This window comes from Podarcis erhardii, assembly GCF_964252035.2.
Source record: "Podarcis erhardii genome assembly, chromosome: 13".
Taxonomy (NCBI): Eukaryota; Metazoa; Chordata; class Lepidosauria; order Squamata; family Lacertidae; genus Podarcis; species Podarcis erhardii.
The window spans coordinates 5,183,670-5,210,318 of NC_138502.1; the positions used below are offsets into that span (position 1 = coordinate 5,183,670).

The 26,649-nt window shown below is 48.5% G+C and overlaps 1 protein-coding gene across 5 annotated transcripts in view; it reads left to right on the top strand.

The window, feature by feature from the left end:
- Window positions 1-17,289, top strand: part of CDH24 (cadherin 24) — a 35,101-nt gene extending 17,812 nt beyond the window's left edge. For all 5 annotated transcript variants that reach the window (XM_081836586.1, XM_081836590.1, XM_081836588.1 and 2 more), the window contains 9 exons: window positions 561-680; window positions 2,823-2,990; window positions 7,315-7,505; window positions 8,463-8,716; window positions 8,867-9,003; window positions 9,953-10,074; window positions 11,109-11,223; window positions 13,480-13,728; window positions 15,743-17,289. In XM_081836586.1, coding sequence (XP_081692712.1) covers window positions 561-680; window positions 2,823-2,990; window positions 7,315-7,505; window positions 8,463-8,716; window positions 8,867-9,003; window positions 9,953-10,074; window positions 11,109-11,223; window positions 13,480-13,728; window positions 15,743-16,257 — 1,871 coding nt within the window. In that variant the 3' untranslated portion in view covers window positions 16,258-17,289. The remainder of the gene's footprint in view (window positions 1-560; window positions 681-2,822; window positions 2,991-7,314; window positions 7,506-8,462; window positions 8,717-8,866; window positions 9,004-9,952; window positions 10,075-11,108; window positions 11,224-13,479; window positions 13,729-15,742) is intronic.
- Window positions 17,290-26,649: the final 9,360 nt, after the last annotated feature.

Below are 26,649 nucleotides of genomic sequence, written 5' to 3' on the forward strand. Positions count from 1 at the left end.
TGGGAACGACAGCAACCACGCTGCAGCCTGCCAGAGCTTTGAGTCTGCAAGCAGGACTCTTGTGAAGAGGCTTGGAGGAGTTCTCATCTAGCATTCTGTTTGGAGATGCTCCTTTTTTATATTGTTATTTTGGCATTTTACAGTTTGCTCTTAATGGAGAATACATGTTGGATTTTTATGGCTGTTTTAAGATGCTGTTTGCCTCCCTGGGGGGCTCTTTTGAGCAATTTTTAAAATTTAAGCCTGGCAGGTAGTACAGGTGGTCTTCCTTATTTTTATATTTTTTAAAAATTTATTTATGGTACCTAAGATGCCTTTCAGGTTTTTTTTTGGTGAATTCTCAACAGTGCCGGGTTCCTGCTTTTCAAACGCCTTACGACTTTGCTCTTTTTGACGGGCCTCCAAAGAAATAGCAGCACTATGGCCAAGACGGAAACTACGTCTCTGTGCCAACAAGACCCTTCTTGAACTCTGACCTGCGGACTCTCGCAACCAGCATCCTCAATAACCTGTGTGTGTTTGGTTTTTCTTTTTTCTGTTAATCTGCCCCGTTTCTCCAGGTACGTCCGTGATTCAGGTGACGGCCCACGATGCGGATGACCCTGCCTACGGGAACAGTGCCAGGCTGGTCTATACGGTACTCGAGGGGTTGCCATTCTTCTCCGTCGACCCCCAGACGGGTACACAACGGGGAGGAGGGGGCAGGTTTCGGGGTGGGAGGGCGATGGTGCCAGTGTCGACCCATTGCGAAGGGAAGAATGCGGCAAGAGGCCATTGTTGTGCGCTCTTGGGGACTGGGGCAAGTGGGCGGATTTGTGATTTGCCGTGGAATGGCAGATTGGCTTGGAATCACAGAGATGGTCATCAAAGCTGATGATGGAGAAAGCTTCTTCAGCGGGGAGTGCGACACTCCCTTCCTTGCATTTTGGAACAACTGGTTATTAATAGGCCACCCTTTCTCAACTGGGCATCCTCCAGATGTTTTGAACTGCACAACTATGCCCTCCATATTTGGAGGGTGCTAGGTAGGGAAAGGCTGCAATAGGCCAAGTTTTAATGTTTGGGAATGATAGAGCCCCTTACAGATGTTCTTTTTATTGGGCGTTTGTTATTTCAATACAGTGTGCACCTGCAAATATTTTGGGTTGACGCCCTGCCTTGCTTCCAACCAGCGCGTGCCCTGTAACGTCCTGCCGAAATCCTGTAGCTTTACATACCACCAATGCCCTATTAGTGGGTTTGTTTTTTTACTTCCTTTTGTCGTGTTGCTGCACAGGAGCTCCCCTCCAGAAAGAAATAACGTGGTTAACATTGGGGAAGCATCGCAGAATAACATAGGATGATGTGGTGCCAGTCCACTATAAATCCTTACTGAGGCACTATTATTGCATCAGTGGCGCATTGCAGAGCACACCTGCAACACGGCCCCCTCTCCAAAATCTGGAAGGGCTCATAGACAGGCCCTCAAATCCAAGCCTATGCAAGTGTGTGTGTGTGTGTGTGTGTGTGTGTGTGTGTGTGCCATAAAGGTAAAGGTAAAGGTACCCCTGACCATTAGGTCCAGTCACGGACGACTCTGGGGTTGTGCACTCATCTCGCTCTATAGGCCGAGGGAGCCGGCGTTTGTCCGCAGACAGCTTCCAGGTCATGTGGCCAGCATGACTAAGCCGCTTCTGGCAAACCAGAGCAGCGCACGGAAACGCCATTTACCTTCCCGCCAGAGCGATACCTATTTATCTACTTGCACTTTGACATGCTTTCGAACTGCTAGGTTGGCAGGAGCAGGGACCAAGCAACGGGAGCTCACCCCGTCGCGGGGATTTGAACCGCCGACCTTCTGATCGGCAAGCCCTAGGCTCTGTGGTTTAGACCACAATGCCACCCGCATCCCAACTAGTGTGCCATAGGGGAGGTTTAAAGGTGCTGTCATGCAGCCTCTGAGTTGCCGCCTTCTTCTCTGCAAGTCTATCCAATCACCAGTGACTCATCCCACCAACCTCCATCTGTTTGTCCAGCTTCATGGTCACGTGAACAACCACCTCTGAATCTATTGGGTCGGCCACCTGTCTTTACATTCATCCAGATCATCTGACCAGCCCTGCTTGGCTTCATCTGTCACTTCCTGAAGTGTAGGTGTGTGGCCCTGGGTGCCCATGATGTCTGCTCTGTGTGGTCTGCCTTACAGCTGCAGTCAGTCATTTCAGCTCAGCAGTGATTTCAGCTTGTGGAAGCTAGCCAGGGCTGCATACCTAGCCTAGCACCCCATCCTTGTCTCCAGTGAAGTGTAGGTGTGTTCCCACAAGGCAAGGCACAGTGATAACAGCAAGAACCTTTATTGAACTACATTGCTGGGAAACAGAGGCAAAGCAACTGCCTATATACATTTCTGAAAGCCTGGGGCCACTCCCACTCCCAACGTGATTGGCTGTCTAAACTTCCAAACTGCGAATCATGACTCAAGAGTTGAAGGGCCAATGGCAGAGGCCCAAATCCTGTAATGTTCTGTGATTGGACAACATGTATCGAATCAGAACACAGGAGCTCAGAATCCTTAGTCCAGACTCAAGCTCAGGCCAACACAGACCACTGAATACATAACACTTCCTTCCCTTTAGGTGGAGCTAACTGAGAGGATGGAAGGGAAATTTGCAGGGTGGGAATCTATCATCTGTCTGTCTGTCTGTCTGTCTGTCTGTCTGTCTGTCTGTCTATCTATCTATCTATCTATCTATCTATCTATCTATCTATCCTGGTCCTTCACCCACTGCTCCTTTTGCCACTCTCTCTCTCTGATACTTCTCCTTCTTCCTCCTGTGTTTTAGGTGTGATCCGGACAGCGACCCCCAACATGGACCGGGAAACCCAGCAAGAATTCCTTGTTGTGGTTCAGGCCAAGGACATGGGGGGGCATGCCGGGGGTCTCTCAGGAAGCACGACCGTCACTGTCACACTGAGCGACGTCAACGATAACCCGCCTCGCTTCCCTCAGAGTAAGTTGGGAAGGGGTAGTCCGCATCGGACCTTGGTTCTTTCTATGGATGTGTCCGTATTTTCATGTGGAGGGCAGAAAGGCTGGTGTGGGGGAGGCTGTGGACAGGACATGCCTGCCACTTTACAGTGGTACCTCGGGTTACATACGCTTCAGGTTACAGACTCTGCTAACCCAGAAATAGTGCTTCAGGTTAAGAACTTTGCTTCAGGATGAGAACAGAAATCGTGTTCCGGCGGCGCGGCGGCAGCAGAAAGCCCCATTGACTAAAGTGGTGCTTCAGGTTAAGAACAGTTTTAGGTTAAGAATGGACCTCCGGAACGAATTAAGTACTTAACCTGAGGTACCACTGTATTGGGGGAACAGAGGATTTTAGAGGTTGACCAGAAACTTCAGATGTTAACAGAAAGCTGGGATTGGACTTGAATTTGCAAAGTAAAGCAAAGCAAAACCCACAAACGAAAGCTACAATTCCTAGCTCCCTAGCCACTTTTGCTACTCGTTTCCATGTTAGTTTGCTAGATTTGAGCCGCCAGATAGCTCAGAACTAAGGTCTTGCTAATCGAAAACGTTGGATCTGAGCTGTCTACCAGCAAAATTGTCTTGCTTGGTTCTTAACTTTGTTAAGGAGAGGCAAGATGTTTCTGGGACAGGTTTTGCAATCTAATTGGATGTTTTGTTTATGGTTTAGCCTCAGAGCCTAGCATATTAAACGTTTTTAATGTAACCACACACAAAACTGCAAAGAAACGCGGCTCATGCACTCACAAGGAAACCTGCGACATCCTCAGACGTTACGTTATCCTTGATGTTAACGATTGTTGAAAAATATGTAACAGGCGAACAAATACTGTAAATGTTTTAAGAGCGTGATTATGAATTAATGCAGGATGTTGCAATGTCTTGCTTTCATATTCATGATGTGTGAAGTCGTAGGGGAGAAGGAAGATCAGGAAAGGAGATGACGTTTCTTGAATAATGAAATCCGGCCGGTCTGTTCATGGTAGTCCACTCACCCTTTCCTGCTTCTCATGTGGTCCCAGTTTAGCGGGGCAGAGGACTGAGCAGGGCTGCTTGGAGCACAGCAAGGGTGAGCACACTGTACCTTTAAAGCATATTCAAAGCACATTCCCCTCAAAGAATTCTGGGAGCTGTAGTTTGTCAAGGGCTGCTGGGAAGTGTGACTCGGTGAGGGGTAAACTGCAGTGCCCAGAATTCTCTGAGGAAGGGGAATGTGCTTTGAATGTGCTTTCAGGGTACAGTGTGTGCTTAACACAGTCTGAATCAGTGGCTGCCACTTTGTAGTGTGTAGATGGGGTGTGTGTGTGTGTTAAAATGACTCAAGTCAGAGGCGGCACATTGAAGCAATAAATTCAAGTGACAGGAAAGGACATTCCGACTCAACATCAGGAAGTGCTTTCTGTCAATAAGAGCTGTTTGACAGCGGAATGGTCTCCCTCGGGAGGTTGCAGACTCTCCTTCCTTGGAGGTTTTCAAGTAGAGGTTGGATGGCCATAATAATAATAATAATAATAGGCTGGGTTTCCCCAGCCCCTCTGGGCGGCTTCCAACCGAATATTAAAAACAATACAGCGTCAGACATTAAAAACTTCCCTAAACGGGGCCGCCTTCAGTTGTCTTTTAAAAGTAAAATAGTAGTTTATTGCCTTGACATCTGCTGGGAGGACGTTCCACAGGGTGGGCGCTACCACCAAGAAGGCCCTCTGCCTGGTTCCCTGTTACCTCACTTCTCGCAGGGAGGGAACCACCAGAAGGCCCTCGGCGCTGGATCTCAGTGTCCGGGCTGGATGATGGGGGTGGAGATGCTCCTTCAGGTATACAGGACTGTCTGTCTGTCATGGATGCTTTAGTTGAGATTCCTGCATTGCAGGGGATTGGACTACATGGCCCCTGGGGATCCCTACAATTCTATGATTCCATGACTCTATGATTGGGTAGTCTTCAACAGAGAATTGGTGTGTACGCACCGTGCATTTAAAGCACACGCACACACACACACAAAATCCTGGGAACTGTAGTTTAAGGGTGCTGGTAAATGCAGCTCTGTGGGAAGTAAATTATAGTTACCAGGATCCTCTGAGGCAGGGAGGGATGTTCTTTCAATGTGGGCTGTGTACACATCCTACCTCTGCTAGTGCAAGGATTTATGCTCATGCAGCAGAAATCTCCCTGTGTCGCCTGTCCCCACATTCACTCTGAAAGGTTTGGGCAGCCCTTAGGAACGTGTCCAGAGAACGTGTCCAGAGGAGGGCAACCAAAATGGTCAAAGGCCTGGAAACAATGCCTTATGAGGAACGGCTAAGGGAGCTAGGCATGTTTAGCCTGGAGAAGAGGAGGTTAAGGGGTGATATGATAGCCATGTTCAAATATATAAAAGGATGCCACATAGAGGAGGGAGAAAGGTTGTTTTCTGCTGCTCCAGAGAAGCGGACACGGAGCAATGGTTCCAAACTACAAGAAAGAAGATTCCACCTAAACATTAGGAAGAACTTCCTGACAGTAAGAGCTGTTTGACAGTGGAATTTGCTGCCAAGGAGTGTGGTGGAGTCTCCTTCTTTGGAGGTCTTTAAGCAGAGGCTTGACAACCATATGTCAGGAGTGCTCTGATGGTGTTTCCTGCTTGGCAGGGGGTTGGACTCCATGGCCCTTGGGGTCTCTTCCAGTTCTATGATTCTATGATTCTATGATTCTATTCTAGGATTTAGGGTGCTGGAGATGCAAAGAGGTTGAGGGAACGTTCTTTCACATGTGGTGGACTTGTAAAAGGGTAAAAGAGTATTGGGAAATGATCCATAACGAATTGGAAAAAAAAATGTTTAAAAGTGCTTTTCCAAAAAACACACACACCCCAGAGTCCTTTTTGTTGGGGATAATTCAGACTGAGATTCCCAGGTGTCAAAAAAGGTTATTTATGCATGCTACTATTGCGGCATGCATAAATAACCTTTATCAACAACCTCAGATATGCAGATGACACAACCTTGATGGCAGAAAGTGAGGAGGAATTAAAGAACCTTTTAATGAGGGTGAAAGAGGAGAGCACAAAATATGGTCTGAAGCTCAACATCAAAAAAACGAAGATCATGGCCACTGGTCCCATCACCTCCTGGCAAATAGAAGGGGAAGAAATGGAGGCAGTGAGAGATTTTACTTTCTTGAGCTCCATGATCACTGCAGATGGTGACAGCAGTCATGAAATTAAAAGACACCTGCTCCTTGGGAGAAAGGTGATGGCAAACCTAGACAACATCTTAAAAAGCAGAGACATCACCTTGCCAACAAAGGTCCGTATAGTAAAGGCCATGGTTTTCCCAGTAGTGATGTATGGAAGTGAGAGCTGGACCATAAATAAAGCTGATTGCCGAAGAATGGATGCTTTTGAATTATGGTGCTGGAGGAGACTCTTAGAGTCCCATGGACTGCAAGAAGATCAAACCTCTCCATTCTGAAGGAAATCAGCCCTGAGTGCTCACTGGAAGGACAGATCGTGAAGCTGAGGCTCCAATACTTTGGCCACCTCATGAGAAGAGAAGACTCCCTGGAAAAGACCCTGATGTTGGGAAAGATGGAGGGCCCAAGGAGAAGGGGACGACAGAGGATGAGATGGTTGGACAGTGTTCTCGAAGCTACAAACATGAGTCTGACCAAACTGCGGGAGGCAGTGGAAGACAGGAGTGCCTGGCGTGCTCTGGTCCATGGGGTCACGAAGAGTCGGACACGACTAAACGACTAAACAACAACAACTATTGCGGCCCGTGTTTTGTTAGCCCAAAATGGAAAACAAGCAAGTTCCCAGCTAAAGAAGAGTGGCAACTTAAGCTGACAGAATATGCGCAGCTTGCAGACTTAACATATAGAATAAGAGAACAAGAAGAACACACGTTTAGAGAAGATTGGAAAACGTTTATTGAATATATGGGGGCAAATTGTGTACACTTGAAAGCTTTGGCAGCATTAAGGTAAATTCAACTGTGTGAGTAAGTTTTGACGGATGTAATAATGGGATACTGAATGGTTTAGTTTCCGTAAAATAGGCAGGGATTTATGATATGCAAAATGAACCGTGGAAAGAGAAGAAGGGAAGTCATTGATGTTTTAAGGATGTTTAAATGAGTATTTTAAACTGTAAAACAGAAAATTTAATAATAGATAGATAGACAGATAGATAGATAGATTTAGGGGGACATAGAGGGAGAGGAGTGGGGAGGTTCTGCTGGTTAGCCAAAAGTCCTTGCTTTGTTGGCTGCCGCCCATTCTCTTGCATACACACGCCTGTTTCTTTGCACTTCCTTCCCATCCCCCAGGCTCCTACCAGTTTTCCGTGGTAGAGACTGCACCTCCCGGCTCTGCCGTGGGGCGGTTGCGAGCGCACGACCCCGACGAAGGGGAGAATGCTCTGCTGGCCTACAGCATTCTGGATGGAGGAGACGGGGCCGAAGCCTTTGCTATCCACACCGATGTGCTGGGGCAGGATGGGATCATCACAGTGAAAAAGGTTGGTGGAGGCGCCCCGAATCTGGGGGTACCTTGGAATTAGGGGGGGCGCTGATCCTCATTCCTTCCTCCCAGGGACCACCCCCTCCATTTGCCCCGCAGGCAGCATAAGATGGGAGCTGTGGGTTCTGAAGGATTCAGCAAGTTCATGGAGGGAAAGACCACTGGTGATGATTTTATCTATTGAATTTATATGCCACCCTATGCCCGGAGGTCTCAGGGCAGGTCACGGAAAAGATCCCAATATATAAAATCAAAATAAGAACAATAACACCCCCCCCCTCACATTTTAAGAGGGTATATTATGTCAATCAGGTCAACCAAAGGCCTGGTTAGAAAGGAACGTTTTTGCCTGGCACCTAAAGGTGTATAATGAAGGCGCCAGGCGAACTTTGCTAGGGAGAGCATTCCACAGATGGGGAGCCACTCCAGAGAAGGCCCCGTTCTCATGTTGCCACCCTCTGGACCTCCCGAGGCGGAGACACATGAAGAAGGGCCTCAGAAGGTGATCTCAGGGTCCGGGTAGGTTCATATGGAAAGAGGCGATCCTTGAGGTATTGCAGTCCTGAGCCAGCAGACGACTTTTATGTTCTGATGTCCTTTAAAGCAGTGGAATAAGTCCTAATGTCCCAGCAAATGTGGTCACCAACAGGATGCTCAGGAAAGTGGGATTGATGAGACCTGGAACCGGCTGCTAAACTGTCAGCCTGGACTGAGCGATACTGAATACTCAGTAGACGATGACTGACAGGCTTCCAGCCTTGCACCTTAGTTGTAGCTTCACAGCCTGCTTTTCTTATTTCCCTGACCCACGCTAAGAAGTGACCCAGACCTTCACTATTCTGCTTCCGCAAGCATCCCCATTGCCATCTTTTGACACGGGTCTCCCCGTCCCATAGAGCTCCCCTCCCTCTTTCCCTCCAGTTCCCCGCTCTAACTTGCCCAAACCCTCCCACAGCCCCTCGACTTCGAATCGCGCCACTCGTACACCTTCCGTGTGGAAGCCACCAACACACTCATCGACCCCCAGTACATCCGCAAAGGCCCCTTCAAGGACATGGCCACCGTCCGCATCACGGTGGAGGACGCCGACGAGCCCCCGGCTTTCTCCCGCTCTGACTACCACCTCGCCGTCTACGAGAACAGCCCCCCGGGGACCCTACTGGGCAAGGTGACAGCCGTGGACCTCGACTCCCCCAGCAGCGCCATCCGGTAACGGCAAGCGGGGGGCCGCAGGAGCAGGGGTGGGGGGGGACTGTGCGGATTAGCATCTGCCTGCCTTGTGTGTGAAAGTTACAGTTGCTCCATTTGTACCTGGTTGCCACGACAACCTGATGCCCCAGGTTCCCCCCCATCTTCTAGATACTCCATCCTTCCGCACACGGACCCCGAGCGCTATTTCAGCATCAACCCTCAGGACGGGACGATCCTGACCTCTGTGCCTCTCGACCGGGAGCTCTTGCCCTGGCATAACATGACCGTGGTGGCAACAGAACTTGGTAAGGGACGGGTGGGTTTGGGGAGGGCCAGGTGGGTGGCTCTGGGATGTGGTGGCAGGGCTTGGGGTATTCATTTGCGGGTCCGTTTCCCCCCCGTCAACAGACACCGCAACCAATGCTTTTATTTCACAGTGTGCAATATATACGCCTATTTCCCAATGGGCAAATATTTACTCATTGTCTCTCTCGCTCTCTTTCTCTCTCCGTACATCGTTTTGCATGCGGCTGCCTGCTCGGGATGCACTTCCTCTTTGCGCCACCTGCCTCGCGCACTTTGCTCTTTTCTGCCATCTTTGTCCCGTGTGGCTCCTTACTTGTCGTGATCACCATGCATGTCTGGCGTGGCGGCGACGCACTCCTCTGCATTCCAATTCTGTGGCCTGCACACCTCACTGGCTCCCTTGTTTTTGCATGGTTGTATACGCCGGGCACAATGTGGCTGCTTGATCGCGTGCATCTCCTTACCCCCGTGTAAACGCGGCACACCATGCGCTGGCCCCTCCTTCTCCTTGGATCTTATGGGGCTGTGTGTGTGTGCACGATCTAAAATGCTGTATTCGCATGGGTGCCAATTTCTGTGTACCTGCCTTGTGTTCATTTTTGTGTAACCTCCTAACTACCCCACCTTATGGTCCGCCTGGCATGCGCTCCTATGCCCCCTCTTTGCCTGCTGTAATCTCTCTGACACGGACTGCGTCTAATCCTATGGCTTCGTATGCACACTTGTCACATGGAACTGCCCTGGCCTGGGGCGGCTGATCTGTATGGCTTTCCCCCTTTTGCAACTTTAACATTTTTTAATTTGGGGGATCCTGGTGAATTGCCTGTTGCGTGTCCCTCCGTGTCGCCTGCATTCCATTCCCGGCATGTCCCGCGTGGCTTTTCCTCGGCCGCCTCACGCTGTGTGTGGGCTGTGGGCTGCTCCCCATCCCCCCGCTCTTGCCCCCAGACAGCCCCACACAGGCCTCCCATGTGCAAGTGGCCATCCAGATTCTGGACGTCAATGACAACCCACCCCAGCTGGAGCACAGCTACGAGCCCTTTGTCTGTGACAATGCCGCCCCCGGCCACGTAAGTGCTACCTGGGACCCTGCTACGGGTAATAACTCCCACCGGTTTGGCTATTGGGGTGGAGCTAGGCGGCACATGTTGTTACAGGAATGTACTAGATAAAATGTAAACAAAATATACAATAATATGAGTACATTCATTGTTAATGTATTAAAGGGGAAAAACAAGGTTAGAATATGTTAAGATTAATTATAGGACAGAAAATAGATGAAGATGGAAAGGAATTGTTGAAACAGTTAATTGAAGTGGAATACAAAAAGGGAGGCGTGAGGAAATCAATGAAACAAGTGAATGAAAGTTAAGATTGAAAATATTGGAAGTGTTTTTAATTGTTTTTGTTTTGTTTTGTTAATTCAATGTTTTATGTAGTGTTTTTGTTTCTGTTTTTGTATTTTATTATGTTGATTTGTTTAATTCTTTTTCTTTCTTTTTGTAATCTTTAAACTCTTAATAAATATTATTTAAAAAAATAAAAATCAAATCAAATCCGTTTATTGTGAGGACCATGCCTGTGCACAAAAATCAACACTACAGTAGTTAAAAATATTAAAATTCATTACATACCAGGGAAAGATTTATGGACGACAATGTAAAGACCCCTTCATTGTCTGTTTAACTCACTGCTCGTTTTCCCTCCTTTTCTATCTTGTGGGAAGAAGGTTTTGTTGGCATAGTATGTAATGAATTTTTAAAAAATAATAATATGAGTACATTCATTTGTAAAAAAAGGAATATACAACGGGATAGACAGGAAGTCCAATGTGTTGGTACGTATATGATTTGGGGGGGGTGGTGTTGTCTTTGTTTTTTCCCTTTTCTTTTCTTTTCTTTTTTTCCAGGTATATAAAGTTTGTATATAATCTCGGTATACATGTTGGAAAATATATTATAATAAGCTCTGTAATGTAATATGACAATGTTTACCAATGTAATGTAACAATGCTAATAAATAAATAAAACGGGGGGGCGTGGAGCTAGGTGAGGAGGCCGCAGCTTGGCTCCTTCACCCCTTTCCTTTCCCCTTCTCCCGCTAGTTGGTGCAGCTGATCCGAGCGGTGGATCGAGACGAGGACGGGAACGTGAGCCGCATCATAATCCGCTCCCCGCTTGGGGCCAGGGACCCGAACGTCACTGTGCGAGATAACAAGGGTGAGGAATTGCTCTCAGGTGTGGCTTTCTCAAACGTCCCAGGCGGTTGGTAGGCAATCTCAGATAAAGCTGGTCATCTTGTCCAGTGGCCTGGGAGGTAGTAGGATAACCTGGGGGGGGGGGGCACTAAGAGGCAAAAAGGCTGGGGGACTGGTTGGTGGCAGTGGCAGCTGGAGGTGTAAATGACAATCAGACCTTGAAACGCTGGTATCCCTGGATCTAGTTCATCAACTTTGCTGAATTAATTAAACTAAATAGTTTTAATTGGATTTTGAATACATGTGCAATGAATCGTTACTGTTTAATTTTATTGTGTTATTATCTTCCTTAGTGGGTCGTGCCGACTGCTATTCTGAATGGTGCTTTTTGTAGGGCAGGGGACATTGGGCATGAGTTTATGGAACCAAGGAGGGGGGTGGTTTGGGAACCACGGATCTCGACTCATTTCAGAACGGTTTCAGGTCTGAATTGGCCTTGAGCTCTTCTAGGAGAGGGAAAAGGGGACTCCACAACTGCAACCTTGCTTCTTTTGCTTGATCTCTCTGTGACTTTTGATACACCATCAACCGTGGCGTCCTCTCTGTGGGATGGGTGTTGGGGGCACTGCTTTACAGCGGTTCCAGTCCCCCCTGCAGGATCATCTCCGGAGAGTAGCATTGGAGAAAATGCTCCTCAGCCTTGGCATCTATGTTTTGGGGTGCTGTGGGGCACTCTTTCCCCCCTAATGCTACTTAGCATATGAAACCCTTAGGAATGCTCATCAGGCGATTGGTACCTACAGTATGTAGACTCTGAATTGAGAATGGCCAGGCAGGCTCTGAACCACCATCTGGCCACAGTGGAGGGCTGGATGAGTGCCAACAAACAGAGCTTAAACCCTGGAAAGACAGAGGTCCTGTGTGCGAGTGCTGCCCACATCCAGAGCGTAGTTCAGTTACCTGTTGCGGACAGTAAAGGAACAGGTACAGAGCCTGAGGCTGCTGCTGGATCCATTTTTGTCACTCAAGGCACAGATGGCACCAGTGGCTGTTACGGTTGTTGTTTGTCGCTAATTGAATTTCTGTACCACCTTTCGTCCGAGGACCACAGGGCAGTCTGCAATATGAAAACACGCAGAAAACATACCATAACAAGAAAGGGAAATGATAACCTTGACACACAGCTTCAAAGACCATAGATTGTTTCATTAGCCAAAGTCGAGGAGTGCCTTTGAGCACATTTGGTTGCAGCTGCTCCTCGACTGACATAGCTTGGCTGCTGTGACTTTGGCGCTGAGAACCTCAAGCCTGGATTTCCACAAAGTGCTCTCTGTGTGGGGCTTCCCCTGGGAGGGGCAGCCGGCGCAGGATACAGCAGCTAGGTTGACCCAGGGCATCCCATCGACACCTCTGCCGCACAGGCTGCCAACACAGGCGCAGTTCAAGGTTTGCCTTTCGGCATTTAAAGCCCTGAGCAACTTGACAGCGGTTCCTGCACTGCAGGGGGCTGGACTAGATGACCCCTGGGGTCCCTTCGAACTCTACAATTCTGTAGTTCTAACTTGAGACCAATACAGTAGTACCTCGGGTTAAGTACTTCATTTGTTCCGGAGGTCCATACTTAACCTGAAACTGTTCTTAACCTGAAGCACCACTTTAGCTAATGGGGCCTCCTGCTGCTGCTGCTGCGCCGCTGCTGCACAATTTCTGTTCTCATCCTGAAGCAAAGTTCTTAACCCGAGGTACTATTTCTGGGTTAGCGGAGTCTGTAACCTGAAGCGTATGTAACCTGAAGCGTATGTAACCCGAGGTACCACTGTATATCCGAGGGACCCCACTGCCTAGCAACTGCGCTTCTCAGATGGGGAGTTGCAGAGAGTTGTGTGCTTAGCCTGTAGTACAAACTAGGCTTTTAGTGTTGCAGCTCCAGCTCTCTGGGATCAATTACCAGCTGAAATAAGACCATCGCCTAGTGCCAGGATGCATTGGTGCCTACTGAATCCATTTTTGTTTAGGAGCGCTTTCCCCAAGGGGTACCCCAATCATTTATGGAATATCAATTTTATAGCTGAGAAAATTGCTTTGTTTCTGAAGTTTGTAGGCTTTCCTTACTGTTTTGAAGGGTTTGTTGATATTATGATTTTCAGAGCTCTCTCTCTCTCTCTCTCTCTCTCTCTCTCTCTCTGTGTGTGTGTGTGTGTGCCTGTGCCTTACATCGCTTTATGCAGCGGTCTATAAGTTTGTTCCCCTAACCACCTTTCATCTTTTCCCTCCCCAGACAACTCTGCCTCCTTGCTACTTCGTGCCGCCCGCCTGCCCACACAAGGCGGGTCCCTGCTGGTGCCGCTGGAACTGGTGGACGGGGGCTCTCCCACCCGCACAGGCTCCCCCACCCTGACCGTCAGCATCTGCCGGTGTCGGCGCGATGGGGCCATGCACTCCTGCGGGGCCGAGGCCCTGGGCTCCCCGGCAGGCCTCAGCACGGGTGCCCTTCTTGCCATCCTCGCCTGTGTGGGCACTCTGCTTGGTGAGAAAGAGCAGGGGCTGCACTCAGGCGGCAGAAATGGGGGTTGTGAACTGGGGAGGGGGGAGGAATTTGATTCTTTCCGCACTCCAGTGAGAAGATCGGCAATTCACACTTCTGCACCAATACGCCAACTGAAACATAGCTAAACTTCAGAGTTCACGCGTTTCAGAATTTTGTGATGCACTTCGCCGAACAAACAACTGGTGCAAACATGTTTATGTCAGCAGGAAGTGTGTGTAAAAACGTTACTGCAAATTACGTACAGAAATGCATTGCGTTGGGGGGAAATTGCTTGCGAAATTTTGCATCTTAGCTAAAACTGTGTGCAAGAGCGTAATTATGGGAAATCTGTGCTAGAACAAATTTTCGCAAGGATTTTTTAAAATTGCAATTTACTGCAGAAATGTAGAGAAGTGAATTTAAGAGCGTTTTTTAAAAAAATGAGTAACTGCAATTGGACGATTTGTCCATCCTCACCGAAAACCCAGACAGGGCAGGGGTAGATTTTCAGAATGAGTGGAATCAATGATTCCTGGAGATCAAGTTTCAAAACTAGGAAGAGGCTTTATCTAAATCTCTAATGTTTATCTAAGGATGGATCTCGGACAACAACAACAAAAACCAACAGCTTGAAATGTGAACGTGGGCTTCTGTTAACAGTGCCAGGGGTTGAGACAGAGTCCTGGGGTCAAGAGCAAAGCAGTAGAGCGAGCCACTGTTGTGGTATTCCAAGAATGTGGGCCTTGCAGATCACGAGCTCAGAAAGAGTCACCGGAAAGATCTGAGAGTAGAGGTTGGGCGCCAAGGATGGGTGTCAAAACTGAGCAGAGGACCTCTAGAAACATGGAGGGTGGACCTTTTTTTAAAAAAAAACTTTATTCCAAAACCGAAAAAGAATTACAAACATCAAATTCAAAATCCATATTCGTTTTGTAACATAAGCCTATTACATAATTAACTAAGTTAAAGGTAAAGGGACCCCTGACCATTAGGTCCAGTCGTGACCGACTCTGGGGTTGTGGCGCTCATCTTGCTTTACTGGCCGAGGGAGCCGGCGTACAGCTTCCGGGTCATGTGGCCAGCATGACTAAGCCGCTTCTGGCGAACCAGAACAGTGCACGGAAACGCCGTTTACCTTCCCGCTGGAGCGTTACCTATTTATCTACTTGCACTTTGATGTGCTTTCGAACTGCTAGGTTGGCAGGAACAGGGGCTGAGCAATGGGAGCTCACCCCATTGCGGGGATTCAAACCGCCGACCTTCTGATCGACAAGTCCTAGGCTCTGTGGTTTAACCTACAGCGCCACCGGCGCTGTATATAAATGCAGCGCAATTAGAAATATTATATTAGAATTTTTTATAAGTTCCCCTATACCCCCCACTCCCCTTCACCCATGTGTGATCTCAATATTTTTTTACTTCTTCCATCTTGTGTTGTAATTATGGAGGGTGGACTTTTGAGAAGTAGCCTTTTCTATCTCCACTGAAGTGGAGAAGAGCTCTGTTGCACCCAGGTCCTCCTTGTGGGTTTCTGGCCACTGTGAAAACAAGATGTTGGACTCGAGGGGCCATTGTCCTGGCCTGGGAAGGCTCTTATTGTGTTGTCCCTCTGATTGCACAAGAAGCGTCCAACAAGGTGTATGGGTGTGTGTGTGGTGATGAAAGCCCTGCTGTTTGTTGTGCCTTGCTAATGCCTGTCCTTTTCCCCAGAGAGCCAGTGTGGTGTAGTGGTTAAGAGCAATAGACTTGTAATCTGGGGAACCGGGTTCGCTTCCCCGCTCCTCCACATGCAGCTGCTGGGTGACTTTGGGCTAGTCACACTTCTTTGAAGTCTCTCAGCCCCGCTCACCTCACAGAGTGTTTGTTGTGGGGGAGGAAGGGAAAGGAGAGTGTTAGCCGCTTTGAGACTCCTTCGGGTAGTGATAAAGCGGGATATCAAATCCAAACTCTTCTTCTTCTTCTTCTTCCCCTGCTTCTTTCTGCCTGCCCCTGCCACCCGCCTCCCTGCATCCAGCCCTGGTGCTGCTGTTTGTCGCCCTCCGGAGGCAGAAGCAGGCGGCGCTGCTGCCTTTCGAAGAAGAGGACGTCCGTGAGAACATCATCACCTACGACGACGAGGGCGGAGGCGAAGAGGACACAGAGGCCTTCGACATGGCCGCCCTGCAGAACCCCGACGCTGCCCCTCCGCCGCCTCAGCAGCGCCGCCTCTTCCGGCGGGATGTGCTCCCCCGCCTGCACTTCCCGCCCTCCTTGCCGGCCCGCCGGCCCCCGCAGCCCCACGACGTGGCCAGCTTCCTGGCGGCCCGCCTGAGCGAAGTGGACGCCGACCCCTCCGTCCCCCCCTACGACTCCATCCAGGTGTACGGCTATGAGGGACAGGGCTCCTCGGCCGGCTCCCTCAGCTCCCCAGGGTCCTCGTGTGCGGGCGACAGCGACGCCGGAGGGTACGAGTACCTGGAAGAATGGGGGCCACTCTTCCGAACGCTGGCTGAGCTCTACGGCACTCCAGAAGGGCCACCTCCAACCTGAGGGACTTCGAACCGGGGAGGGGTCACATCCACGGAACAGCGCGGCCCTCCAGTCCTCTCTGTCCCTGTCGTGTTGCTTGTTGCTTTCTCCCTTTTGGTTCGCTCTCGGTTTCAGCTTGTCTTCTAGACATCTCCTGTCCTTGTTTACGTCGCCTCCCTGTAGGCCGGGGCGGCTGGTCTGTGGCCTTCCAGATGTTTCTGAGTCACATCAGTCCCACCCGGCATGGCCGGCGGTCAGGGATGATGGGGGAGCTGTGGTTGTGCAACATCTGCATGGCCACAGGCTAGCCAACCCAATTATTCTTTCAGTGCATCTTTCATTCTCTCGCGGTTTTCCCGCTCCCCAAATCTTTCATGTTTAAATTACTTTGATTTTATTTTGGATTCTTCTCTTCCCTTCTTCAGCTACTTTGCACTTCCAGCTTCCGCCATTCCTTACTCTGTTCCTTTAGACGTCCTCGATTCCCTTTCCATTATGCTACTTTGTCATTTATTCAGCCTTTAAACAAAAATGTTATGGGTTGCTTTGGGTTGGTTTTGTTTTGGTCCCCTCTGTAATTCACATTGTTTTCTCTTCATTTTGCTGTTACCTGTGCCGTGTTTATTCTGTTTTCGGTTTCCGTTTTTTTCTTTCCCCCTTCTCCTGTACAAAATAACTCTATGCATTCATTTTCTCCCAGAATCCTTTGGTACCAAACTCCCTCCCTCCCTGGACCCTAACAATCCAGTCTTGCCAGCATGGATTTACCTCTCATTCAACTTGCAGCCCCCCCAGCCAGGGCAGGGCTTCTGACCTCACCACCAGCACCCCTGCATGGGCTCCCAGGAAAAGGCGTGGAGATGGCAGCGAGGCCGGAGGACAGATCTGGCCTCTGACCTCTGGACAAAGCCCTCCTCTCCTGATACCACAAAGGGACTTTCTATAGCCAGGACAATTTTATTCTAGGGAGCTAAGGCATAATCGGTGTTGGGTGGGGGACATCCATGTTATAATTTCGTAATAAACAATTTATTTTCTAAAAAAAAAGACGACTGGATTTTCAGTTGTGCGTCTGCCTGAGCGAGATGTGAACAAGTTGGCATGTTGTTGCTGGCATCCGTATGTCTCGAGCGACAATGGAGTGTGCCTCTGGGGGTGAAGTCAAACCACTTCATTAGCGGTGACCTCCCCAATATGCAAGTCTAGGCAGTGTGTCTGGAGGTCCTGGACTGCCCAGACGACAAGACTCCCCTCTCAGCCTCACTGATGTGGTCCAAAGGAAAGCAGAGAAGACGTTTGGCACCAGCTTGGCTGCAAGAGTTGCAGGAAGGAGGAGTACAAGGCGCCATTCAACTGCCTTAGGGTCTCCGCACTGGATTTGTGTAGGGTTTACACGTGAAGATATCCCACAAGGCAGCAGAGGTTTAGAATTAGTTTTCCTTCTCCTAGATGGGCTACCTTCCCATCTGCCCCTCTTTTTCCTCTACAGCACATGCAGAAAGTGCCTTCTTGGGCCTACTCTAGCTCTCATCCAGTCTGCCAGAGCCTGTCTTCACATGCAGACAAGCCCCTAACTCACCGAGGGTTTGAGACCCATCGGCTGCCCTCACCTGATTTAGCTGGCTAGTTGAAGCTGTTTCCCGGGCTGTGGCCGCTGTCACATGCTGGCAGCTTCCAGGAGCCAAAAGAGAGAGATGAGTGCAAAGGTAGACAAACTACCCCAGAAGGAGCACAGTGTGTGTGTGTGTGTGTGTGTGTGTGTGTGTGTGTGTGTGTGTCCCGCAGAGGTGCTACCCCTCCCCTAACAACGCCCACACCCCATGATACCATGACAACCAATAAAGCTTTGGGCTCTTCCAGATTGTCTCTGTTTGGGGATAGGATTCTGGCAAATTCAGGTTGTGCAATTATAGCGCATTAGGCGGTCTTGTGCAAAAACAAACCCTCCACCTCCCCAAAATATTGGGCTTTTTGCAACGTACTGGTGGTTGTGAGGTAGCTTGCTTTGACAGAGTTGCCTCCCCTCCCCACAAACAAATCAGGAGTGCTTATTAAATGGCCAACTGCCGTTTAGTCTCCCTGCAAACAGATCAGGTTAAATGCTCGGTAAACGAGTCATCTGGAAACACCCTCAGACAGACTGGGCTCAACTCCTCTTGTGGGCTTCCCCCAGGCATTTGGCTGGCTACTCTTGGAACAGAACGCCAGACCAGACTGAAAGGTCTTTGATCTGATCTGGCACGGCCCCCTTTATGAGTTTGCCGTAGCTGGTGTGAGCTTTTGCAGGCGAAGGTCTAGCCTTGTCTAGAAGAGGAGCAGGGTGGGCAGTATAATACAGTGGTATCTCGGGTTACATACGCTTCAGGTTACAGACTCCGCTAACCCCGAAATAGTGCTTCAGGTTAAGAACTTTGCTTCAGGATGAGAACAGAAATTGTGCTCCAGCAGCGTGGCAGCAGCAGGAGGCCCCATTAGCTAAAGTGGTGCTTCAGGTCAAGAACAGTTTCAGGTTAAGAATGGACCTCCGGAACGAATTAAGTACTTAACCCAAGGTACCACTGTAGATTGGAAACAGTGTGTTGGAGGCCAGGCTGCCAGGTTCTGTTACAGGAGCTGCCGTGTGAAGCAGATGGAGGGGCAAAAAAGGGTGGCGAAAGCAGTGCTGCAAGGCGTTCCGTCTCTTTCCTTGGCTTATTAAGGCGCAGCATTCCCCCAGGGCTGGGTCTCACCTCCCCTGGGTGAAAAGGCTGCCCACTCCCTCAGGCCCTGGGTGCCATGAGCACATAGCCGTTAACATTTCCCGTTTTTTAGGGAAATTTGCTTATTCCGAATAGGATTCCTCGCAAGAAAAGGGAAAAGTTGACAGCTATGCATGAGCACCTGTTGGCTCGACCTGGAGAATAAGATCTACAGTGGTACCTCGGGTTACATACGCTTCAGGTTACACACTCCACTAACCCAGAAATAGTACCTCGGGTTAAGAACTTTGCTTCAGGATGAGAACAGAAATCGTGCTCTGGCGGCGTGGCAGCAGCAGGAGGCCCCATTAGCTAAAGTGGTGCTCCAGGTTAAGAACAGTTTCAGGTTAAGAACAGACCTCCAGAACGAATTAAGTACTTAACTCGAGGTACCACTGTATAAGGTACAGCACCTGTGTCATTCTGGAGCATTTCAGGCTCCAACTCCCATCAGCCTCCAGGCAGAACTGCTGGGATAAACTGAGCTGCTGTGTCTCCTCCCAGCCAGGCCAGGTAAGGACCCCCCCGGACCCCCCTCCCAGCTAAGCTCTCCTTCCCTCCTGTCAGCATCCTTCCAATCGCTTAGCAGATAATATGACAAGGTAGAGGCATTGCCTACTGGTAAAGGGACCGTCTTTATCAGCCGCTGAACACAATGGCAATAATCGGTTCCTCCAGGAGCAGAGGCACTCTACCTGTGCGTTACACATAAGCAAAAGAAGCCTATTGCCTTCATGTTCTAGGTGGAGGTTTGTAGCTCAGGTGCAGAACACCGTCTGTCCTTAATGCCATTTCCCAGTAAAGCTGGGAATGTTCCTTGCTGAAATCCTGGAGAGCCACGGCCACAAAGTTAGAAGGATCAGTGCAATGCAGCTTCTTGTGTCCTTGTGACCCATTGCTGAGAGAGAGGACATATCTAGCGCCAGAAGTAACAGCGAGGAGAACTCCTGGGCCCCTCCCTGCACCAAGGATGTATCTTCCTTAAACATTTTAATTTAATTTAATTAAGCCTTATCAGAAGTATATGCAGATAACCAAGCCCTAAGCAACACATTTCAAATAGATTCCACTTCTGGCAATATGGACGAGGAAGCAGTATCCCCCACCACTTCACTTCCCGAGAATGTTAATTTCTAACCATGTTTTTAAAGAAAAGTTATTTAAGTAACGTACCTGTGTGGGCCTCAAGCATAGGAGTGAGGAAACTTTTTGGGCCACATCACCTGTTGGAAAGCAGTTAGGGGGCCACATTCCACAAACAATCACACAGACAGGTATTTCAGCTAGTTTTTAGGTGGTTTTTAGTTGTTTTTAAATGTTTTAAATGCGTTTCTGTTTGATTTTAAGTGGCACTGTTTTAAACCCCTTGGTCTTTGCTGCCCTCGGAGGGAGCTCAGGATACAAATCCTAATAATAAACAACATCAATAAATAATGTTCCTGTCGGAAACAGACATCTATTTAATTGTTAGCAACTAACTCCACTCTGGTGTGCAAAGGAAAAAGAATGAATAAGAAACTTATCCAATACCCCTTATCTATCCTGACTTTGCAAGTGGCAAAAAATAATAATAAAAAAACACCTTCAAGACACAGCTGAACTGCCAGCCCTGCCTTAACAACTACTCAAAGCCATGAATTTCAAAATGCAATTGCATCCTGGAAATCGCATGCGTGCAATTTCCAAGTTTATGTCATATTTGCAAGTCTGCTTCTGTGCTGAGGCATTTCCAACCCCTCTGCATTGATATTCTTGCAACAGATACTTTATTTTTATTTTTTTGCTGAGGCAGGAGATGCGCTGCACACTTTGCACAACATCAAAGCCGTTTTACCTTTAAGCGGATCCCTGCTTAACGGCTGATGGGCAGGAGTGAGGACCCCAAAGGAACTGTACCCAGCTGGATGCTGAGCCCTTATCCTAACGGATTAACACAGAGAACTTTCAAAAAGGACTTTGGACTCCACCCACTACCCCAAGCTGCTGAAGCCCACTTCAATAATGTGGAAGTTGTTGGTCTCACGTGGGTGTTTTTGATGCCGCAAAGCGAAATAGTGCAAATGTGGGGCGAGACAGAATTTAGATGTTGAATGCTGGCCACTCCTACAACTCAAAATCCTGGTACCCAGGTGGGGCTCAGAAATAGAGGATGGAATAAGGGAAAATCCTTGTTTCTCTGATCATCTAGTAACCATCTTGAAAGCAGCCGTAGCAGCCAAGCTGATCTCCGTCCATTCCCCTCTCTTCCTCTCGAGAAAAGCGTCCATTCTTCTCTGTGCAACTTTTCCTCTTCAAAAGGGTGTTGTCTTCCTTCCCGCTGCCTCCTTTCTCTATCATTCGCATCGCTCCGTTTCAAAGGCCGGGTCCTCTTTTCATTTCCCCCGTTATTTGAGCTGCGCTCGTTCTGTTTCCTTTCTTCCACAGCCGCCTGACCCTCGTCCGCAGCTCAAGGCTGGCTCACCTGCTGTTAATGCCGTCGCCGTCCCTGATGCCGAGACAACGGCGGCCTCCAAATTAATGTCGATAGTTTCTGGATTCACTCCCACACAGAGGAGCGGCTCTGTGGAAAACAGGCTCAGGACCCAGGCATCCCAAGCCAGGAGGCTGCTAGGCCTCAAAGCCTGCCTAGGAGTTGCGCCCTCTGCTCTGGAAACTCCTTGTCCCCCAATCTGGGGCTGAAAGGCAATCTGCACGTGGCACAGAGGCACTCTCTTGCTCTTTCATATTGAACTATTGTGCCCTCTGTTGTAAACAAAACCTGCCCTTCTTCCCTTATGGGGTACCCAAGAGCCGGTATAGAGTCCTTACGTGGGTTCCCTATTGGTAGGAGAAAATAACAGAGGCCAACCCTGTTTCCTTAAGCCCATATTTGTGTGGACTGGTTAGGCCTTCTCTCTCCTGAGGGAGAAACACTTTGCACATGCTCAGAGGCTTCCCCCCCTTTCATTGTAGAACACCCACACGTTCCACGACGGAGTCCCGACGCTGAAAAAGGCTAAGCCTTCCCCTACTTCTTTCCAACTAAAATGAACTCAAAGTAGACCCGCTGAAACAAATGGACTAGTCCCATGTTGGGCAAAAAATTCTCGCATTGTAGTGGGTTGGACTAGATGACCCTCCGAACCCGTTTCCAACTCTGCAATTCTTTTATTCGAATAATGCACCCATTATTTTCAGTGGGTCTGATTTGAGTAGGGCTAACATTAGACACAACCTCCAGTCTCTAGTGCCACGTCCATCCAATCCTTTTCCCACTGGCAAAATTTATATCCTGCCCCACGTTTTTTCTACCCTTTCCCTCCCATCCAACCCCTAAACCTCCAATCTCTGCTGGCACTAGGAGACAGGCCCATTTAGAGGAAGCTGGCAAAGTAATCTCTCTCTCTTTCTTTCTAACTCTCTGGCCTTTGCATCACTTTTTTTTTTTTAAGGCCCAGGTATTTGAAATTGTTCCCTACTGCTTTGAAATCAAAATGCCACAGGGAAGCAAATGAGCCAAAGTCACAATGCCTCTCCTTTCAGAAAGTGCCGGAATCTGGGCTCCACCTGTGGGGGGGGGGGAGTGCTGGGCTGGCAACTTTGGCGCACTCTGCCGCCTCGGGCTGGCAAAATAAATAAATAAAAGCAAAATGTGCGGCTTTGGAGTTTTTGTTTTTGCTTTTTTTGTTTTTGCAGAAATCTACTGCAAAGCACAGGCCCTATAGGTCAACCGGAAGGGGGTGAATATTATACCACAAACACACCACTTTTCAGAAACAGCTTGCGATATTATTAAAAGCAAGGCGGAGATTGAAAACACAGGCGAACGCATACCCTAAATAATTACACACACCCCTTAAGCCTGGTAATAAATGCATTCGGTCGCCTCCGGCTGCCCAGCAAAGCAAAACACAAACGAACAAAAGAAATGTGAAGTTTCAGCTCTTTTAAAGCAGCCACCATGCTAAATATCTAGGGAGGGTAAGTCCTGCAGGATTTGTATCTCTGCTTGCAAAGTTGTAAAGGGTCCTGAGGGACTTGGGGGAGTCCCACAGAGCCAGGATGGGGGCGCCTGCTCTTGCTGGACTACAATTCCCATCACCCCTGATTATTGGCCATGTTGCCTGGGGCTGGTAGGGCCACAGGTCCCCTTCCACCGCTGAGCAACCCCAAATCATCTTGGCTGGGGATGTGGCAACCGAAAGCTCAGAAGTCATGGTTTAGACAGGATGTCCTGGGGGACTTGGGTCCGTATTCCACTTTTCCAGCATGTTCTCTGTGTGGCCTTGGGCTAAACCACAAACACAGAGCTTGACGAGAGGTTTATAATGCTGCATTATGCAAGGTGTGGTTAAAATTGTGAGAGTTTTCACACGCGCCCCATCCTCTCTGATATTACTAGGCCAAAGGGTCCGCCAGGCGATTGGCAATAAATTCAGGAGGCACAAGAGAAAGCCCTTCTTCACACCGCACAGAATTAATTGACGGAAGCCGCTGCCAAAAGATGCGGCAATAGCCAATTAACGTAGATGGCTTTTAAAATGGTTTAGCCAAGTTCAGAGAGGAGGAGGGGACATATATCAGAGGCGATTGGCTGAGACAAGCGGGACCTGAAAGAAAATGCAGCTGTGTGGGGAAGAGGCTTTGCATGCCAGAGGTTGCAGGTTCGATCCCCGGCATCTCTGGCTTGGGCTGGAAGAGATACCCGGCCTGATACCCTGCAGAGCTGCTGCCAGTCCGTGTAGGCAATTCTGAGGTTGATGGACCTTCCTATGAGTCTTCCTGTTCAGCCACGTTTTCTCCCAGAATACTAAAGTGCACAAGAAGGATATCCCACCTTTCCCCTTGGTTTTCAGGCCAATGCAGTGGTACCTCGGGTTACATACGCTTCATGTTACAGACTCCGCTAACCAGAAATAGTACCTCGGGTTGTAGCACCCTGCTTGTGGTTAACGCTTAGCTGGAATGAAATATTCAACGCAGCAATAGAGAAATTAAAATAGTAATTTATTTGTCAGACAAATAAATAAGAGGCTCAGTGGTACGTGGTTACCAAGCTCTGGCCTGGCCTCCTGCCATTCTGGCCAGCACTTATATTCCCTTAATCCAGCCCCCTTTGCTCCTCCTGTGGCTGCCTCTGTCCAATCAGCCTGGTTGAAATTCCTATTGGCTGTTTGCTAGAGCCAATCACAAAAGATACACCCACAAAAGATACACCCATTTCCTTGCCCTTATAAGGGAGACAAAGAGCTATATATATGACATATAAGTAATAATATATCTTACATGGAATCTTAATTACCAGCTCACCTCTTGCCCTTCTTGCCCTATTGCCTTCTAAAACAGATGTTTAATCTTACATTTTTATGTTCAACAGATGTCAAGGATCTTGAGTTTCACATCAACATTGAAAGATTTCCTTCATTTAATGTTTCTAAACAAATGCCTGACAACTATATATCAAGACTGCTTAGATGGCGTCTTCTGTCTGGCAGGGGGGCTAGGCTGGTGGCTGACTTAATTTCAGGATAAATACAACTCTTACAACCATATGAAATAAGAATCTAGCATTCCTTAAATCCTTTGCATAATTACATTTAAGCCAATATATTTAAGCTAATATATTTCATACATTTATCATAGGTAGCCTCTTAAAAGAATAAAGCTTTTCAAAGTAAAAAGGAAGGAACTCAATAAAACACAGCTTTTAAAAGAAGCCTCTTCAGTTTGCACCTCCCCCTTTCCCCCTCCTCTCCAGCCTCAAAATAAAATAGGAAGAAGCTGCTTCTTCTGCCAAGCCAGTTGCCTTTCCAACATTTAACACATTTTAACCTTTTTTAACTCTCTTAGTTTAAGAAACAGCTTTAGAAGAGACTTCCCCAAAAAATGCTCTCTTTCTTTCTACCAGCTAAATGTTTCTCCCCATTGCTCCTGGCCTTTTAACCTTAGAAAGAAGATCTGGCTCATTTTACTGGGAGGCACATTGGTATTATCTTCCCCATTCCTAATGGTGTTTTCTCAGCCTTGGGGCAGCATATGTAATTCTCCCTTTTTATGACTTTGAGAATTGTTTTTCTACTATAAATCAATGGGGCCCTTCTTGTCTTAGGAGGAAAAACATCTTGCCAAGGTTCTTTTAGGCAGCTGGTCTTTTGCCTGGCATGAAACATTTGAAAATCCTTTTTTTAAGCTCATTTTTAAATACAAGCCTTGATTGAAATATATAGAAGCTTTGATAAAAATGCAGGCTTATGATTAGATGCCTCAGGGTTAAGAACTTTGCTTCAGGATGAGAACAGAAATCGCACAGTGGCGGCGGCAGTGGGAGGCCCCATTAGCTAAAATGGTACCTCAGGTTAAGAACAGTTTCAGGTTAAGAATGGACCTCCAGAACGAAATAAGTTCTTAACCCGAGGTACCACTGTACTCTTGTTTCTCGGGCCCTATCTGCACTATGCATTTAAAGCCGTGTTATGCCACTTTAAACAGCCAAAGAATCCTGGGAAATGTAGTTTAAGGGTGCTGAGAGAAGTTTGAAGATCCCTATTCCCCTCACAGAAGTTCCCAGAGTTCCATGCAAGGATTGTTACTCTGCTCTGATAAATGTAGTTCCGCAAAGGCAATAGATGGGTCTCCTAACAACTCTTAGCACCCTTAGCAAACTACACTTCCCAGAATTCTCTGGGAAGAGCTACAACTGCTTGGAGAAGAGTGATGCTGCTTTAAAGGGATAGTGCAGAGAGGGACCTCAGCTACCCTCTTCTGACTTCAGTTACTCACCAGCTGAGTTCACAATTATCCTGCAAAGGCAGGATATGCCCCTGATTATCAGGTGCTGAGGAGCATCAAGAGGGGAGGAACGTGGCATTCAAAGCCCTGCTTCATGGCTTCCCAGACGTGTCTGGTCTGCCACTGGCCGCAACAGGATGCTGGACTCGATGTGCTGGGCCGAAATGTTGCCCGCAATTAGGGCCAGAGCGGCAGCGGAGGGCCCCCCAGATGCTTTAGTTATCCACTTAGGCGAAAATTATTTGGCTTACAGAAAGGCAGTCGACTTGATGTGGCATATCTTTAGTGACTGTGAGGAACTTAAGGCCTCTTACCCAAACGTCACCATTATTTGGGCCTCGTTGATGGAGAGGCGTGTTTGGAGAGATTGCAGGTGCCCGATAGCCATAAATAGGGCTAGGAAAGCCTTGGATCGGGCAGTGGTGCGTAGAGTGGCAGCCCTGGGTGGGAGGGTCATTGACCACCCGGGCATACGTTTCAACTGCGAGGCCCTCTACCGGTTTGATGGCGTGCATCTTTCGGATGCGGGAAATGATGGCTGAAATGATATTTGGCTGATGGCGTGCATCTTTCGGATGCGGGAAATGATGGCTGAAATGATATTTGGCTGATGGCGTGCATCTTTCGGATGCGGGAAATGATGGCTGAAATGATATTTGGCTGATGGCGTGCATCTTTCGGATGCGGGAAATGATGGCTGAAATGATATTTGGCTGATGGCGTGCATCTTTCGGATGCGGGAAATGATATTTGGCTGACTGACATCGCAAAGGGGATTAGGGATTGGTTTCAGGCATGAGAGTATTGGCGGCGAGCGATTGCTCGTGTGGCGGTTAGGCATTAGTAAGAAGGGGTTAAGAGGATGTGTGTGTGGGGAGGAACGCCATCACCTCCCCCCAGTGAACGA